This window comes from Aspergillus flavus, chromosome 5 (assembly GCF_009017415.1).
Source record: "Aspergillus flavus chromosome 5, complete sequence".
NCBI classification, from domain to species: Eukaryota; Fungi; Ascomycota; class Eurotiomycetes; order Eurotiales; family Aspergillaceae; genus Aspergillus; species Aspergillus flavus.
This window is the reverse complement of record NC_092408.1, coordinates 1,478,385-1,496,321: the sequence shown is the minus strand read 5'-3', so window position 1 is coordinate 1,496,321 and position 17,937 is coordinate 1,478,385. Positions and strand designations below refer to the sequence as shown.

The window sequence follows — 17,937 nt, the reverse complement described above, 5'->3', positions numbered from 1 at the left end:
ATAGTTATCCCTAGCAGAAGTTTACCGCTACATCCCTTCTCACCTGAGGTATTAATTTTACTCTGCATTTAGATTACGTTAAAAATCATATCACGCTTGCTTATGGTTTTGCTTATCCTTTTTCTTTGTCTCATTATATTTTTCCCCCGACATAGACTAGAAAAATTCTACCCCGCAAGCGGCACACGCCCTTTGGTTACATAGTTGCATTGCCAAGCATCAGAATGAGGGCTGCGCTGCCGCGATACCCCGTGGACCCGCTCATGCACATCTACGTTCTATTTTGAACTGGCGTATACAGACAGTCTCTATACTCATGCGTGCTAGACTCAATAATCTTAATCACGATGATGTTCTATAAAAGCAAAGGATAAGGTAGTCAACTTAAGATTTAGACGCTTGAGCCCCAAAGCCTATTTTACCTTCAGCATTCTGGTAAGCTTTCTACAAAATAATCTTCGAAGTAAGTAATATCAAATATCTATACATGTATAACCCGGACGTCTACTTCAAGTCTCAAGATTCAGGGATAGTCATTTAGTTGGCATACAGTCAGCGATGGATCATTTTTGGGAATAGCCCAGTTAAGGAACTATAACATCCAGGCGCATTAGAAGTATATCAAGGAACCATGCCTATTAATACGATGACATAGGAGGAATAGCTTCTTCTTCGAGCATGTCAGCAGACCGGTCACGCCATCGTCCTGGGTATAAGTATTGGCATTATTACTCACATCAATCCTACTTTGAGAACCTAGTCCAGCGTTCTGTAAGACGGAAAACTTTTGTTGAGAGTTGTGATTATCGGGTTACATAAATGACCAATCAGTGAAAGCCAAAGGAATCCTAAGGGAACCATACTCAAACCCTTTTTGGAAGCATATAGCACAGATAAAGTACAAGAACTACTTATCTATGGTCCACAATTCCGTAATTCCGAATAAGGTCGGACATGAAGCTGGGTTTGTTAAGAAGTACTCTGTTCAAAGTCCATAACTTATTGAAATCTACTTAATACAGACAGCCTAGTAGTCATCTTGTATTGCGTAGACTAGACACTTATCAGTGACCGAGGTCAAGCCGGGAAAAGACTCTCCCCTTCATGTTGGTGGGGCCATCGACATATCGACGGAAATACGGCAAAAGGGACCAAAAGTCAGCCATTGCGTCACAACCTAAACTGCTTATACCCCGGAATCCAGTGTATAGGGCGATATAAAAACGCCTAGCGCCGCAGAGATAAAGCTTGTTGGTAGAGTCCTGGCTGTCTATAGCAGCCTTACATCTTTAAGTTTGAAAAGGAAACTTCATCCCCGCACTCACCATTCGGAAGAACGCGTGAATTACCCACCACAGCGAAGCCAACTTGAATATCAGTTCTACGTAAAACAACCCAACATGCCAACCGACCAAGGAGAAATAAAGTATATCGCCGTCCTCGGCGCAACAGGGAACCAAGGGGGTGGTGTTGTCCGCGCACTTCTCGCGAAGACCGAGCCATCGTTCCATGTTCGCGCCATCACACGTGACGTTTCTTCCCCTGCAGCGCAGAGGCTTCAGGCGAAGTACAAAGACAGTGGTAGACTTGAGTTCGTCGCTGCTGATGTTTACAACAAACAATCCCTAATTGAAGCGTTTCAAAACGTCTATGGGGTGTTTGCTGTGACGAATAACCGGATCGCTGGGAAGAAGATTGAAAAGGAGCAGGATATGGATCATGAACTGGTGGCTGGGAGGAATATTATCGATGCGGCGAAGGTGTGTTTATTCTCCGTATATCTATATTAAAGTCCCAGCACAATGAATGATTGAAAGGAGGAAGGATGAGAAGCTAAGTTGGGTGATGAATGTATAAGGCTTGCAATGTGCAACACTTCGTAATGAGCAGTTTGCCCAACATAACGAACGCGAGTAAAGGTCGCTTTACTAAAGTCTTCCATTTTGACAACAAACATAAGATTGAACAGAGGGCCCGGGATGAGCTCCTTGCCGTGACGGCTTTACATCCTGGTAAGTTCACGAACATGCTAAATTGTGGTGAATGCTTACTTTGTTAGGTCTGTTCTACACAAACATGCAATGGTCTCAGTATTGCCAGCGTCAAGGTCAGTCTTAAACCAAGTGTTTCCTCCACATGGAAACGAAGCTAATGGAAAAGTGATCTAGACGACGGAACAGTCCGATTTTGCGCCCCAATAGATGGGAACAAACTTGCTGATTGGGTTGATCCAAGCTATGATATTGGCGTATACGCTGCTGGTGCGATGATCATATTGTTCACCAAAGATGAAAAGTCTGGCTAACGCAAAGACAGAAATATTTTCCCTGGGTCCAGAGAAAACAGCAGCAAAAACGTATCCTGTTGTTGGCCCGAAGCTTTCATTTGCTGACTTCGCAAGAGTGTTCAGAGAGATCACTTCCCAGGAAGCCACCTTCGACCCGATAACACTTGATCAATGGGGCGCTACGGTGGCGGCGACTGTTGGCAAAGGATATGAAGAAGATATCAAACAAATGGTGGAATGGATCGCTGTGGCTCCAGATGACAAGATCTGTTACGGAACAAGGGATCAGACTGAGGATACATCATATGAAGATCTGGGAGTTAAGGCCAGTACTTTGGCGGATTGGATGCGAAGGACTGCATGGCAAGGACCACAGTAACATTGCGACTACCCTGTAATAACGTGGTACCTTCTCACTGCTATTGGGAAGAACTGGGCCTACTGGAGGTCGATGGTTTGGCCTCTCCCTACCTGACCGAAAATCGACAAAAGAAAAGGGTGTGGCTAAACCGGATCCAACTCGTATCTGTCAGTCCTGATGAGTTTGTGGATATTCGAGTAGTTTATGATATCTATCCTAGAAGGTATCGGCTTGTACACAACCATAAGATCTGATGGGCGATCCCTGTACTAGCCCATCGATAAGGCCAAGCCCTAATGGATTTGTTCGAGCACGCTGATCAAATTGATGCTTTCATTTCCCCTTCTTCAGCAACTAAAGGTATGCAATATCAATGATGGATCGGCTTCTTTCTGTCTTAGAGCGGACTAGATCCTCGTAAGCATTCCCTAATTAATGGAACAGCAGATGTGAGCCTCGCCGTATAATTCACTCCATACTACATGATATTAAAAAAAAAGGAGAAACATACCTTTGTCGCCCAGCCTATTCTTGGCTTCCCGAAGAGCTTGTCTCCAAGCTTCCGTTCTGGCTACCGCAGGATTTGTCAAGGGAGGCGATGAAGTCGACGGAAAATTAACAAATCTACCATCCACTGCCGTTGGTATAGCTACTGGCTGTTTGCCCGAGTATTTTAGATCACCGTTCAAGGTATCAAGAAGATTGCGCATGTAAGTTTCAATCCTGGCTCGAAGGTCCCTGATAGCCGGCTTCACGTATTCCCCTGGCGACCGGGCCCAGACGCTGGGAAGGATATTGGAACCAGTGGGTCATATGATACGCTGGTGTTTATCGTTTTCCTTGAGAAGTTGTGCGTAAAGCTTCCACTTCCCCTGTTTGTACTGGAGGCACACAGTTAGCAATAGCTGGTTTGGATCTACCTCTAGGCCTCCGATATAGTCGGTCAAATCGGCTGCCATCACGACGTGATCATAGAACGTCGAACTCATCGGTCGGGAATCATGGTAAACGCGATAATGAGAGCTGTTATAGTCTGTAACTATGAGGGAGCAACCAGCAAGCTCCGCAGTGAACAGAAAGTCGAGCTCCGCTGCCTTCTTTGGTATGTCGACGAAGGCAGCATCGTCTCCCTGGGTTGAGATGGGCTTGTAGCCGACAAAGTAGGAATACACAGTGTAGTTGCCTTTACAGTACAGAGGTGTCATTCAAGTTGCAGCGGTTCTAATACTATATCTAAATGAGTGTACAGTGAGTGGTTCGATAACCAGCTACACAAACAGCAACGGAACATCACTCCCCCTCCCCTTGTCCCTCCCGCCTTCCTTCCCACAAGAAAACAATACCAGGCTGTGCCCGAGTCGGAGTTCAAGATGCAGACCAATGTTCATCCTCGATGGCTGAAGTGTCCACACCAATAGTAATGTACCCAATCAGACCCTTGGTGAGATCATTTTCATCGACTGGCACGACTGAGACAACCGGGTTGTAACCATTCGCAGTACCCTTGGAGAATTCCATATCAACATCATTGCGGGTGCGGTTGATCTGCGTATGGGAGGAGTAAGGCTCCATCGCCATAATCTTTTCTTCGAGCTTTTCGTCAAAATATAACTGCCCGGTGCTGACGGTGTTTTCGAAGACCAGGGTTCCGTTTTCGCCGGTGGTCCAGTCGGTGTGCACTTGGACGTGGATATGGATAGTTCTCTCAACATAGAAACCTATTGACGTGGGTTAGTCAGCTGACGAAACCCTCTTATATGATGTCGCTTTAGAGAGCATTAACGAACCAGGGAATATAGTCTTCATTTGCATCATTCCGTGGTCATCGGTTGGCCACATGCCTCGAAGCCAGGTTTCGGAATCAGTATGTATATCCGTGCTACCGACAACAAAGTCCGAGGCATTCTTGCCCTGTTCAGCAAGAAGTGCGGGAAATTTGGTATTGGGAGACAATTCAGTAAAGCTGGAGTAGCTGCCCGTCGCGTTGCAGTGCCAGAGATCGACCATAACGCCCTCCAAGGGACTGCACGTAGCCATATCCATAACCCCAATGTCCAGCCACAGAGGAACTCCGACTTGGCCTTCTGTCATATCCTGGCGGAGTATCTGAGACCGCGGCCAGTAGTATGGACCAGCAGTTACCTCGGGAGATAGGACGCAGGTGTCATTCTGTAACACATCATAATAAGGGGCTTGTGTATGGATTTTCACAGTCGTGTTACCCGGATGGCCCAGACTTCGCTTCCAACGCTTGTCGTTGAATTGAGCGACATGCTGCGCACATCGGCTGGATAGCTCTGCTTTGTGAGCCATTTCAGCATTAGATCGAGCATCATGAGGACCGAGGTGAGCGCTGGCCGAGAAAGCCATGATGGCTACTGCAAATGGGAAAAAGTAGCGCATTTTAGGGAAGCTCGTTCGAAAAGCCGAGAGAAGATTTGTTGGGGATATTTCAACAACTTAGCATCAGTTCATGGCCTGCCCTTTATACTTTGCCTTGAATACTCCACCAAAATAAAAGCCAGAGAGAAAACAGAGAGAACGAGAGGCAAGAGTCTGATGTCTCAGGTTATTATGGATCCGCTTACGCAGTTTCCCACGAACGTTCTGAGCCGGGTGGATACAGGGCAATCTATTCTTTAAACAATGCGACAATGAGTATATTCAAACTACGGAGTTTTAGTGGCCCTAGATAAGTCAATCTCGGACTATTTCCGGTCAGGGAATTCCCTCACGTCCTATCGTTGAGACAATTTATAGATTCTAGCTGTGATTAATACACATAATGCTATTCGAACATAGCCAATCGCTAATCGTTGCCGGGTGCCGGGGATAGAACGGCCCCACCATCTATCTACCTAAACGATGATCCTGAGAGCGAAAGGAACGTAAGCTTATATTCGTGCTATCGCTGACCTGGAGTCCGCTCTGGTGGGCTCTGGACCACTGAATCCAACCTGCCAGAGAATAACACTCAGCTTCGGACTTCAGGACGGAAGCGAAAGAGCCGAGAGGATGATACATTTGAATATCATTGATTAGTGATAATTATTATAATCTATTCTTCCGGGGTCTACGCCCCAATAGGACTTTCGTGCCGGAGTTGCTTCATAAAACATGGCCTTCCTAGACGGTAACTCGCACCCACCGTCTAAAAGTCAGAGAACGTCATCATCGTGCCTTCAACCCAACTTCCGATTACAATTTCATAGAACAGGGAGCATGGACTTGAATGGCTTGAATTGCAGCTGGTATGATTCCTAACCAATAGCTACGAATTCAATGACTGTAGATCCGGCATGGGTTGGAGTGGGATTCGCATTTTGATGATAGAATTCTGGACAGGAGGATACAGCAATGGCAGATTAGGATTGGGAGCCCATAGTTGTTTCCAGGACGTGTTTCACAAGACGCCTTCACAGGGGGTCAACTGTTCATAGCGTATAATGTACTTAGCAGCCATACCCTAAGTTGCCCAGAAGAAGTGTATCTCACGTGCCGGCATATTTTAGAAGGGCCCCTAGGCCCGTGAATACCGAACCGGATAGATTAAACTTCCTAATCAATCGATGTCGGAAGAAAGGCTAAGAACAAGTAGTGGGATTGCAAATGTGTCGAAAGCTGTACTCGGAAGCCTTTTATAACATGCGATATCTCAATACTTTTCAGAAGGATTGTAGAAGTCATGCTCAGATTCCGGAGTAGAGACTAGTATACCCCGCAGCTGTGGTGGTGGAGAGCTGAGACTTGCATGAGGACTGCATGAAAGATGTTCACGGAGACCCCCAATTGCATGACATTTGCATGGGATTCGCAATGATCCCAAGTTCTGTATTTGGACTTTGAAGTCGAGGCGTGACATGCTCGGCTAGGTATCCTGCTGCGGCGAACATGCAAAACACCGTAAATTTATTAAGTATGTGGATGGTTGATAGTGGCGACAAAGGTGCAGTATCCTTTCCTAATCAAGAACCGATAAGAGACTAGCATGATTATTCGTTTCAGCCATATTATGAGTATATGCCTAGAGCTCTGTCAGTCTCCGTGTGGCTTCCTTTCCTGATGCTGATACTCGTGATCATTGGCTGACTAAGTTGAGCTGGATGGTATTACCCTATCGACATGCAGAACTGCTTGGTTTAGAGAAAGGAATACCGCATCTCTGAGAAGGCCATAGCAATGAACTGTTCATCTGTCAGGATGCTGCGATCATAGTGATCACTGCAAGACACCTCTTCAACCAAGCCGCATTATCTCGTCCCAAAGTCTATAGAGCCCATCCAAGCACGCGATGTCTGCCCAGGTAAAAGAATGGAGTATTTCCACAGTGTGACTTAAATGATGTATCTGCAAGTCCAGACGAACTTTGTTGGTCAGCTGAACTAGGGATTGGCGTTGGATCATCCCCTCTGTCGCAATAGCAGTCACTGTGGTACACCATAGAAGCAGCGTAGTAGACATCTTCTGACTAACATCATGAAGTTTCTCATTCAGCTGTGGGATAATCACGGCTCGAAGTGCAGCAGACTTAGGGACTGGAAATGTGACGTGGAGCGCGTATAGCAGGGCAGAGAGCCTGCAAGCGTGATAGATCTCTAGAGACTGGGAGCTATCACCGGGGTTATTCGGCTGATCGATAATGCAATCAGTTGGGCTATGCTCGTCCGGTAGGCTGAACAAATCGTGGTGCACTTGGTTCCGAACGTCTCCAATTAGATCAAGGGTTGAAGCATCTAGGTGGCGATTGGAGAAAGATTGGATCACATTCGAATATTCACCGAGGTGAACGAATGCGTTTACGATCTTTTCTTTCACGGGTGGTGTAAGCGATAGAAGCTCTCGGAAACCCGATCCGGGTAGAGACGGTTGTTTTGGTGCGATGCCAAAAGCATGTAGCGGAGAAGAAAGGTTGTATAACTTTCCCTGTACGTCTACCAAGGGATAATGAGGCTTCGTCAAAGAATGGGCGGCGAACATTAAATCCCCACTGTAAAAATCAAGATTAGCTACTCGAGAGCCAGATAACCCAGAACGAGCCGAGGTAAGTAGTAAACCTACATTGACAGCAGCCAGCCTAGTCCGTACATCCTGATGGAGTGGATCCCTCCAAGACGATCTAAAAGGGTCTGAATGAATGTCCAGTGCATATTATGATACTCCCTGCTACCGTAGAAAGACAGTGATTGTAAGTCCACAAAAGGAGGAGTGAACGGACTTGCGTCTCGTGTTACTTTGCCCTTGACGTGTTCATTGACAGCAAGGTATAGTACAGACATGATGACACTGTCACGCCACGTCTCGTTTGTGTAGTCAGCCACATGACTGTGAAGAGTGCTCAGGACAAGGCCTTTGTAATACAATTGCTCTTTGGTCTCCAACGCCGGGTCAGGGGCACCGTAGCTAATCCGTAATACATCCCTGTGACAGGACGCGGCCCACAGGGTGCTATAAACTAGGAGCTTATTCCGAGACGATGGCAGAATCCAAGCCTGATAACAACTCCCGGCATAGTTTGATTGCCGAAATGCCGGCCAGATGGAGGTCAAAGCTACGTGTAAAGTCAGTCAGCAGGAATAATCGCAGGTGGCCAGTGCAATAGCACAGGGTAATAAAGATTTCCAAGCCACTAACCGTAATGCACTAGGCTGTCAACTTGTGGTCCCCAGCTCGCATCGAGTGGGGAGAATGGGTCCATCCTTCCACTCACAGCTGACAAGGTCGAGGGGGTTTCTCCGGTCTTTTGGTTGGTCCTCAAATTATTTAGGGGAGTCAACCTACTGCAGGTCCCACAAACTGTAGCTCCATCGTCAGTGACGAGGAACGTTGGCCTACTACGGTGGCTCATTTGAGTTTGGTCGGAATCAGAGCCCTGGAACTCTCTACGACAGGGGCAAAGCTTGTTGAATGCATGCTGATGATGCTCCCCTTGGACCTTTCTCTGCTCAATTAATTTCTCCCTCTTGGCAGCTTCCTCGCGGCGATAGTTTGTTTGCTTTTCAGAGACACGTTGTCTTATCAGAGCTGACCTAATTTTTCGAGAATGTGCGCTGGAGCCCCTAGCCAACGCAGGGCCATCGACGAAGACGAATTCTTGTGGTTTGCTGCCCATATTCGGCACTACCTCCCAGATCCACTAATCCCAAGGTGCTGATCTCGTGTATTCGAATCCTCGGTGCCGAATCTGTAGCCGACTTTGATGGCGGCGCTGAGACGACAAGTCCAAGTTGTCTTAGCTTCAATTTAGCCAATCCAGATGGGATGCGGTCCAATAGGAGCCGAGGAACACACTTCCACTTTGGGTCTAGCTTGGGTTCTTCGCTGGGCTTCGAGGCTCGGATATACGGAGTAAGGAGAGTATCCAACAGAATACGATGCGTTCCCTTGATTGCCCCGACTATTTCCCGATATGTTTACGTACTACTATGTCCCGGTAGATGGTGATTGAGCTACAAGAATTCACCAAGTTTGACAAATGGTGGAGAAGCCAATGTAAGCTAAATTCAGTCACCCTTATATTAACCACAAAGACCTTGTAGCCAACATAATCCACCATTCTAAAGCTCATATCTCTCCACCTCGGTCAGAATGGCAACCATTAATATGCTTTAGGATTTCAAGGGCTCACAGAGCCGTCTTTAATTGTCACAGAACGCGCTGAGTCCGATCCTCTCTCCTCAAAAAGCGCTACCAGAGTCTGCATCACGATCGAACGCCTGAGACTCTGCATGTCTACCTGAGAGCAAGGGCCAGAGGGTGATGTGGGAGAAGAAGGGCTGGTGGTGGAAGATGATGAGCGACAACCTGCGGTCCGCTCATCTTGCTGCGCCATCTCCGACATTACACGTAGCACATCCTTCCACCGTTTCCTCATTATTTCTAGTTCCGCCTTTAATCGCTCGTTTTCTCCCTCTATTCTATGATTCTCCGTCCTCAACAGGTTGAACAAGTCCGACAACCGTTTGTTTTCTGTGCGAAGTACGTCCATCTTGACCTGCGTTTGAGCTCTCTCTTGCTCTCTCCGTTCTCGGAATCGACGCTGGGCCTCGCGATTTTGGGACTGTCGTCGATTGATCGTCTATGTCATCGGAATGTTAGCCTCTTTTGGTCAAAAGCCAGGTAAGTTTTGGATGGTGGATCTTCGGCTACTCTGTCACCCACATTGGATATTCGATGCCCGTTATGATCGATATGCTGTGAGTCGACACCTACGGTACCCATCGTTGCGGAGTCCAATGGATTCATGGCGATGCAGGCAGTCGCTTCTGATGGTGACAGGCTTGAATGTGGAGAGATCGGTATTGAATGCAAAAGCGCGGATGTGCTTCCAGTGACCATGGTCGGGATATATCGGATATCCTCTGTCAGCAAGGAATGTGGGTGGTAATTGGAATCACGGTTATGGTTGTGATGATGGGACATGGGTTCATCCCATTGCAAAACGCCGATCTCCGCATCATACTCGGAGTCCGTTGCTTGCCTCGGATGCAGGTCTACCGCGGAGGCTGTGGAGCAATCCATATTGAAGAAATAACACACTTTAATACAATTGATCGAGGGGGTAAGATGCCGAGATCCCCCGCGTTAACGGGGAAGCTTCACATTATATACACCACCATGTGAAGACCCTTCGGGACCACGATAATGAGATGGGAAAAGCCTCACCAAAGTTGCGTCAAGCTATCGCAGCAGCCGCCTCTCGTCGGGATCGTGTTGATTGGCAGACTCTGCATTTCCAAAGCAGTCCGGTCCATGTAGGCCTCAGAACTAGCCCTAATCCGGGAGTGACTTGCTGGACGCTGATTCGACGGAACTTTGGCTAGATCAGATAAGGCGATACCAGTGATTAACCTAACCCTAAATTTAGACTAGGACTCCACTTGCCTGTCTCTGAATAATTTTTCGCTGTGTGACAGTTATCAAATCTGGAGTGAAATTCTCTTGGTTGGATGGGGAGGCCCCACCAACAGCCCATCATTTTTAACCGTGAGACCATTTTCCCGGAACGGAAGTGCAAGGCACCAATTAAATGGACAGCCATCGAGGGAGCTATATCTTGCTAATATTATAAGGGCGGAACCGAGGCGCCGGTGCATCACTAACTACCAAGCCTGTGGTTCTTATTAGCCACTCACGTCCCTATTGCTAAGTCCATGGGGGTGGTCTGCTCATGCAGTGAGCAATATCTGATGTTGGCAATTTACACGAGCAATTTACTGCTGAGATTTAGCATTTGTTGCCCGGGATTAGACGTACTACTATTGTATATCGCACGTGGACCTCGTCGACCCACTTAATTGAACATTTACCACCCTCTCGGGTAGAATAATCCAAGCCAAGTCAACGTCCTGACTCAGCACTAATCTTCGCAAGGGTGCCCGGGCATTTAAGCTCGCCTCAACGATACATCTGTACTGTTGAACAAATGTACCCAAGCCTCCAGATGTGCCACGTTATGGATAGTATTCCAAACGGCCCCCACCTGCAGGCCGAGCCCTGTCTCTCTCCTTCGGCAATCTGCCGACGTGTCGCTTATTATTGCGATTTTGGGAGGCGATGTGAGAGTGTGCATGGTCCTTGCAGCCACTAGTCTTAGATCCTTGGTTACTAGATCGGTGGCATGCTGTGTGGTGGTGGCCAGTCCTCCGTACTTTCGGCAGGTATTCAAGCAAATTCCTCTAGAAGCTTAGTACAGGCGGATTTGCGTTAGAGCTCGTCGGACTGGTAAGGGTTAGGGGGCACTTGTTTTACTGTCTACCTTTTCTTTCCTTTTTGGTTAAACTACTCGCTCTTTATATTAGCTTCTTTACTGTAGAAGCCGGAGCCACCAATGGATATGTGGCCCAGGACTCAATCTCACTACATATGAGCTATTCGTTTTCTACCACGGTCCACGGCATGCTCTTTTATTTTATAATTTGAAAGGTCTTGCAACGATAAACTCTGGCCTGACACTATGTTTATCGATCTGACCTCCGCGTGGCGACTACCCTCGGCAACCCTGCAGATCACAGACCCCAACCAAGGGATCGAGAGACGTTGGCTGAAGGAATCCAAGACATCCACTAAGCCACTGGGCCCAGAGATCAGCGACAGTAGTGGGCCACCGCTTGCCGAGCCCACAATGACCATTGATCTTCTTGATTTGCCCGTTTATTGAAGAGGAGTGGATTAAGTCAAGCACCTGTAAAATCGCCTGGACCATACATGGTAGAAATTCCTGGGGCTGTCAATGGTAAAAATAGTTTTCTCTTCGAGCCAACTTTTCAGATTTCACAATGCATAATTTTTAAAAGTGTACTCCGATCCGCCAGTGATATGATTTCCAACAATCATCTCTAACTGTGGCTTGCCATCTTAAATTGCCAGACTAGACTCAAAGAGGAAGGCGATTCCTTGCTTCTTTTGATTAGTGGTGAAATCAATTTCCTTCTCGTCTTCTTCTGTTTTATTTTGGGAAGATGATCTGTCTATTCCACTCGCATAAACTAATCGTGGGGTCTAAAATTTCTAGTAGCATGCACAAGAGACACTCTGCCACCTTTTCCCCTCAACCTACACACAGGAACCCTGACCTCAATCTCTTTTCATATTGAACCACAACTATACCTCACTCAATACCTATATTATACTCACATCTATCTGACAGTGTTCTCTTCCAGAATACTTTCTGGTCCATGCATTCTATCTGTGATCATCAACGTAGTCCAGAGATTTGACTTCTATCCACATACAAGCAAGCAATCCCTGTCAGTCAAGCACGACAATCCAATACACCTTATGATATAGTATCTCAATCATCACACCAGAGTCCAGATATTAACTTAGAAAACTATCAATCCTACGTAGGATGAGTAAAGTATAGATTTCTCAACCTCTATACTAATCTCTACCCCTGTTAGACAACATGGGCTTGGAAGAAAGATGCATGACGGTCAATACCACGGTGTAGAAAGGTGGAAGGGACGATAGAGGCTGAGCCGGTGCAGAAGTTGTGGAAATCACATCATGATTCACAGGACAGAATATGAGATCATAATCCGCTTATGGCTCGTCTCCTGTAAGTTGTAGGTTTAGATATGCGCGACCTAATCGAGCAGACGCCTACAGAAATAGATCAGCAAAAGAATCTATTATAGTCGCTGCTCGTCAACTCCTCCAAACATGTCGTCGGTAATTTCAACATCGCAAGTTTCGATGTCTAGGCCACTTATACTCGTACAAGGTCACGCCGGACACGACACACCGGACGATGAAGTCCAACGGAAGTTAGACAGAAACATCAGAACAATCAAGACCCATTATTCAGGCCGCCATCGGGAGTCCAGTCTAATCCTAGACCTCGATCATGAATTGATAGACTCCAGACAGATCACCGAGCTTCTTGACCAGATTGAAGTGAGATGCTGCTTCGACGACGATGCATTGTTTATTCGTGCGGTAAATACTTCTACCCATGATAGTTTCGGGTCATTTGCAGGCTCGTGTCTTTATCGACTGAAAAGCGAGACCCTTATGCCAGAATTAGCTCGAGATCTCCGGCTTGGAGTTGCCCCAGTCCGTCTTGACGTAAAACCAAAGGCAATGGCACCAAACCTCAGGTGTCAAAAAAATGCCCAGATCAAGCATTTATTTTTTCTGATCCACATACCCACCACCGCTATCGTACGGTCATCTTCGAAGGGGGTTTGGTGAAACGTATGAAGATCTTATAAGACATATGAAACAATGGCAGTAGCCGTGGACTTGCAGGATCCAGAATTCCTAGCATTTAGCACGCCCGTTGATGATTATCTGGCTGGAAGATTTTGGTACCAAGCCATTTATTCTGATGGCGTAATTCTGTAATATCTTCTTATGTAATGTTGAGAAGCTCATCGGTAGTGGTCTCCACTGTTATCGAGAGAGCATAGTCTTGTAATACTCTTAAGCTGGGTTCAAAGAGGAGAGGATCACAAGATGAGATGGCTGCGATATCAAGCTTAGTATTGCTCCTTGCGTCAACGGCAGCGTGTAGAAACCAACTGCATCGTTGATGTTCCCGGTGAAACGCAGACTGCCTATTTCCATATTGGAGGAACACGGCGACAAGGAATCGCCGGTATTCATGTTGATAAACCACGGGCGGGGTTTTGCCAATGTCTCGCCGAGAAAGGCATAGTAGCCTTCATAAACGATGTTCCAAGATTATCCGTAGGCAGCTGGTACCACCGGGGTACCCCTTGGCAGTCTGGCTAATCTGATATCCCCGTTGCAGTTGAATCATAACTATAGTTTTCTGCTTTGACTCTCACTGGCAACCCGGTAATTGCCAGTATCACCAACTGGCCGACAATTTCGCGTTGCGAGGGGGATGGGGGTGTGGGCAGATATTTTATAGTGGGTGCTGTCAAAAACATGGCATTTAAGATCTCGCTGATGGTTATCGATAATACTGTTTAATTTCTCTTCGTCTACACCAATTGTTTTGACTTGGTTAAATGAAGGGCTTGGTTAATTTTGACAATCTTCCAGAATGGCTCCTTAGGATCGTACGTGTCTGATTTGCACCTGTAGATCGAATTGGTTCGTCCCCTGCCATTGCCTGGATCAACCCAATTGTGAAGAATAAGGTACCGGCATCAGGGTAGTGCGACTCAAGGAAGTCATGAGGTATTTCCCACATCTGACTGGTTGGGGTGAAAGATTCTCCTAGACAATATCACGTTGGTCTATCCCGTTGACTGGAGGAAGCCCGCCTTGCCAACATTACGCTCCTTATTTCGGATTGAGCATCAGGCGTTTGGACCCTTAAGACCTGAACACTGGGATTTCATGCTCCTAGACCATTTTACCACTCCCACTTAGGCCCGGTATGAGGAAATAATTGGAATACCCCGGGTATCTCCTTCCACAAGGCTAGGGGCCAGTAGAATACTGACTTTGTCTTCCCAGGGGTGAATTCCCTTCTCAGACATGCACAAGGTGAAGGAGGTGAAGCTGTGAACCCAGATTACTTTAACAAATTGGACTAACGGGTGATTCACCGGGCTTATCTTGATATGTTAACTGGGCCCATCGTGAAATGTCTGGATCTGGGCCTTAGAGTAGGTCACTGACATCGGGTGGAATCGGATCTCGTGGAGCCTGTTCTAACATAATCAGTAGGGGTTGATAGTATCCGTCTCTTCCTGGTTGGTAGAGACAGGGGTGACAGCTGTTTGTGGTCACCCACCAAGAGCACACGGGTGTCCCAGTCGTTTGTGTCCACCGTTGCTAATGTGCTTGAGCAGCAGAGTGTATAATCTCCACCATTCACGGCCGTATTGGCTAGGATGTTGAGTGTTCGATTATTCATGCGTTTAACCCGGAGATAGAAGGTCAAGGGATCCCGATGACCTGGAGAAACTGTCCGCCTGAGCATTTCGAAGTCCTCGTAAAAGCCTACAGAAGAGATTCCGTTTCAGCCGAGGGGGCATGCTTGAATAATGTCAAGCTGCTGGGCCACTGACGACAAGCGTCGTATCATCTATTGGTAGTGGACCACCTATTCACCGTTCATTACACGTGAGGAAACGTTGCGAGGAACGAGGGCGAGCCTCTCTTCGTTAATTGGTATTTTCCGAGAGAATAATTTCTAGTAGGTCAGTGGAACTCATCCGTCATGCTTTTGCCATTCTCCCTATGCCGAGTGGGTAGGTAGGCCGCAACAAGGGAACGCCTCAGTTCACCAAATGACTTGACTCATCCTGGAGTATTGACCTTTCATAGAAATAGATAAACTTATAATTATTGTATTTTGTGTGGGTGACAGACACACCCGGAAACATGACCGACTGTCTTCAACATCGCTAAACCATGTATGATATTGAGACTTAAGCAAAGTGCTGGTGTGTCAAATCTTGACACCATCGAATATATCGAATGAGGAAGATATTCAGGTGTGTCTATTCCTTCCACATCGAATTTATTATCCCAGGCCCAACATGTCTTTAAAAGACCCTCGGGCCTCTATGAGAAAATCTAACTCGCCTAAAGATAGGGCTATAAAGCTGCACTACCTAAGATGTGGTTTCGATGTTTAACAATGCCGAGCCATCGATCCTAAGAGGTGGAAGGACGGATCTGATGAGAATAGGGTTACGCAGCAGGACATGTGTAGATGGCCAATCCCAGCCTCTCCCTGATAATATGAATTATGTAGGCAAGGTCTGTTCGCAGCCTCCTGCGAATTTTCCCGATATTATATTGCGTGTGTGAAATGCTCTGCCGAAAGTAAAATTGCCAGCCGAAGCAGACACACCTCTGTCTCGGAGATGCGGTGCAGAAGAGGCACCACCAAATCATGGTAGTTTAACAGTCAGTAAAGCGTGAAAAATTTCACCTCGTTAGAACTGGTAAGCGGCTTCCTCCAGTTAATGATGAATAAAGACACTGTGCGACTCGTCTTCTGGCCAGAGCTATGATCTTGGGTCCCATCCCGTCGTGGTTGGGCTCACTGGCCTTGATTCCATCCTTCAAGGCCACTCGCACCTCTGGCCCTGCCTAGCTGCTGCAATGTCGCTACAGTTGCTTATCACGAGTTATAGCAAACGAATGACTGAAGCGACGTGTCTGTTCTGTGGATGACACTCAACCGGTGTCATGGATAACCAAGGGAATTGTGATAGTGCAGAAGAAGGAGCATATGTGATGATGAGCCTGCTGGGCCGTCACACGTTGTTCAAGATATACATGACTCATTTATATATATGCCCGTTAGAAGGGTGAACGGCTATAGGGCTTGGGTGAGGATTGGGCACATAACGTGGGGTGGGAGAGAGAAGAAGGTAAAGCGACAGAGTGAGGGAACAAAGTGCAGAGAGAAAGTCATATTTGTAGACAAATAGGCCATGCTGGTGTGCTGTGAATTTCTTTATCAGAATGGAATGAATCTGGACAGATTGAATGATGGTTGCTACTCCCCGGATCATTGTCAGATACAAATGGTAAGCTAAGAGATTCTTTGTTGGTGAAAAGCACTTCATTCACAAGATATTGGGGTGCAGTTGTCTTCCCTGACAATTACTATAGTAGATTCTACCCAATAAAAGGAATATTCCATGATATAGTTGTTGCTTCTTCCAATTTGCTGGGAACAATACCCAATATCGGCATTGCCCAGCTTCCAACACCACAGTATCACCAGATTCTACACACTGAGCACATATATGCACATTAACAGACTTATGATGTGAATGAGATCCAGAAATATTATTCATCACCCTCTGATATGTTCAAATAGTCATAAATTCATACAAGTCAAGTTCATCAAGAGATTAAAGGACATAGATAGAACTGAAATCAGTGAACAAAATGCCTCCCGCTAAAGACTCCTTCACAGCAATGTTTCTGTATGCGCCACAACTCTCCATTCCCCATCGGATGCTTGACTCCATGTTGTCGATCCCGTAGCCCGATACTGCTCCTTTCCTTTCGAGGCATTGATATTGTAGGTAACGGTTCCCGCCATGAGATCAATGATGATGACTCGGACGTCCTTTAATTCGAACGAATCGAAATGATGGAATGGAGGCTTGAGTGTCTGTTGTAGAGAGGGCTCACCGTCAAGAGTCAGGATGGGTGTTTTGGGAAACAGGAAATTGGCTTCGGAGTTGGACAGTTTCTCGATCTCGGGGCCAGGATCAGCGGAGGTGAGAGCGGTCCACAGACTGCGCTCTTTGATAAGGAGGTCCTCGCGAATGCGTTCGTGAATAGGAGCCATTGCTGCTAGTCTATCAGTTAATCTCAGTTGTAGTTATTGATGTACGAGAGATGGATGTTCGTACACACCTTGATGACGTTCTGCGCTTCTACTCCGGAGTAAGATATGATGTTGCAGAGTAAGATGCTTTTCTCTTATACCTCGCGGAGAACAGTGACCCTACAGGTATTCCCACGGTAGTCTTACACTGGAATGTACCCCTTAAGAAGTAAAAAGAAACTAGGTTGGGAGGGCTCATGGATGATATAGGGTCGCAACCCTGGAAACCATCTGACGGCGGGCGGGTGACGTCATCCGCCTGAGCACACGTGGATGACGTGTGATGCTTCTGCCCTACTTTGCAGATCGACCCAGCCAGAGATGTCATTGCTCTCGGTCATGCGATGACACTTCTTGGCTTGTACGACTTGCGTGGCCTGTATGGCCACTATCTATGGTTATCTAAAATTGGAGGTGGATCCTGGAAGGCTCGGGAATCTGACGCACGCAATGCATGAGGACGTTGGCTTCTCGATCAGATGTACTAGTTGAGTGCGATCCAAAACTCTG

At 46.9% G+C, this 17,937-nt stretch overlaps 6 protein-coding genes across 6 annotated transcripts; 1 reads left to right on the top strand and 5 right to left on the bottom strand.

The window, feature by feature from the left end:
• Window positions 1–755: 755 nt before the first annotated feature.
• F9C07_1642390 (uncharacterized protein) lies at window positions 756–3,257 on the top strand. The gene is made up of 5 exons (XM_071508278.1): window positions 756–1,760; window positions 1,859–2,012; window positions 2,060–2,107; window positions 2,169–2,261; window positions 2,317–3,257. Exons 1-5 carry the CDS (start codon window positions 1,401–1,403, stop codon window positions 2,664–2,666), a joined length of 1,005 nt encoding a protein of 334 aa, XP_071364371.1. The 5' UTR covers window positions 756–1,400; the 3' UTR covers window positions 2,667–3,257.
• A 200-nt stretch (window positions 3,258–3,457) lies between these two features.
• F9C07_2233976 (uncharacterized protein) lies at window positions 3,458–3,853 on the bottom strand (the record flags this gene model as incomplete). The annotated part of the gene is made up of 1 exon (XM_071509942.1): window positions 3,458–3,853. The coding sequence occupies one exon, from the start codon at window positions 3,851–3,853 to the stop codon at window positions 3,458–3,460; it is 396 nt and encodes a 131-aa protein (XP_071364370.1).
• A 160-nt stretch (window positions 3,854–4,013) lies between these two features.
• F9C07_2072634 (Intradiol ring-cleavage dioxygenase) lies at window positions 4,014–5,051 on the bottom strand (the record flags this gene model as incomplete). The annotated part of the gene is made up of 2 exons (XM_041292788.1): window positions 4,014–4,366; window positions 4,436–5,051. The coding sequence occupies 2 exons, from the start codon at window positions 5,049–5,051 to the stop codon at window positions 4,014–4,016; spliced, it is 969 nt and encodes a 322-aa protein (XP_041147502.1).
• A 916-nt stretch (window positions 5,052–5,967) lies between these two features.
• F9C07_1641622 (uncharacterized protein) lies at window positions 5,968–9,009 on the bottom strand. Its single transcript, XM_071508277.1, has 3 exons — window positions 8,280–9,009; window positions 7,707–8,196; window positions 5,968–7,635 (listed from the first exon to the last, which is right to left on the bottom strand). Exons 1-3 carry the CDS (start codon window positions 8,755–8,757, stop codon window positions 6,885–6,887), a joined length of 1,719 nt encoding a protein of 572 aa, XP_071364369.1. The 5' UTR covers window positions 8,758–9,009; the 3' UTR covers window positions 5,968–6,884.
• Window positions 9,010–10,365, bottom strand: F9C07_1641590 (bZIP transcription factor). The gene is made up of 2 exons (XM_041292785.2): window positions 9,807–10,365; window positions 9,010–9,723 (listed from the first exon to the last, which is right to left on the bottom strand). The coding sequence occupies exons 1-2, from the start codon at window positions 10,164–10,166 to the stop codon at window positions 9,262–9,264; spliced, it is 822 nt and encodes a 273-aa protein (XP_041147500.1). The 5' UTR covers window positions 10,167–10,365; the 3' UTR covers window positions 9,010–9,261.
• A 6,455-nt stretch (window positions 10,366–16,820) lies between these two features.
• Window positions 16,821–17,664, bottom strand: F9C07_2284713 (uncharacterized protein). Its single transcript, XM_041286320.2, has 2 exons — window positions 17,457–17,664; window positions 16,821–17,398 (listed from the first exon to the last, which is right to left on the bottom strand). Exon 2 carries the CDS (start codon window positions 17,386–17,388, stop codon window positions 17,002–17,004), a length of 387 nt encoding a protein of 128 aa, XP_041147499.1. The 5' UTR covers window positions 17,389–17,398; window positions 17,457–17,664; the 3' UTR covers window positions 16,821–17,001.
• Between the last annotated feature and the right edge of the window lie 273 nt (window positions 17,665–17,937).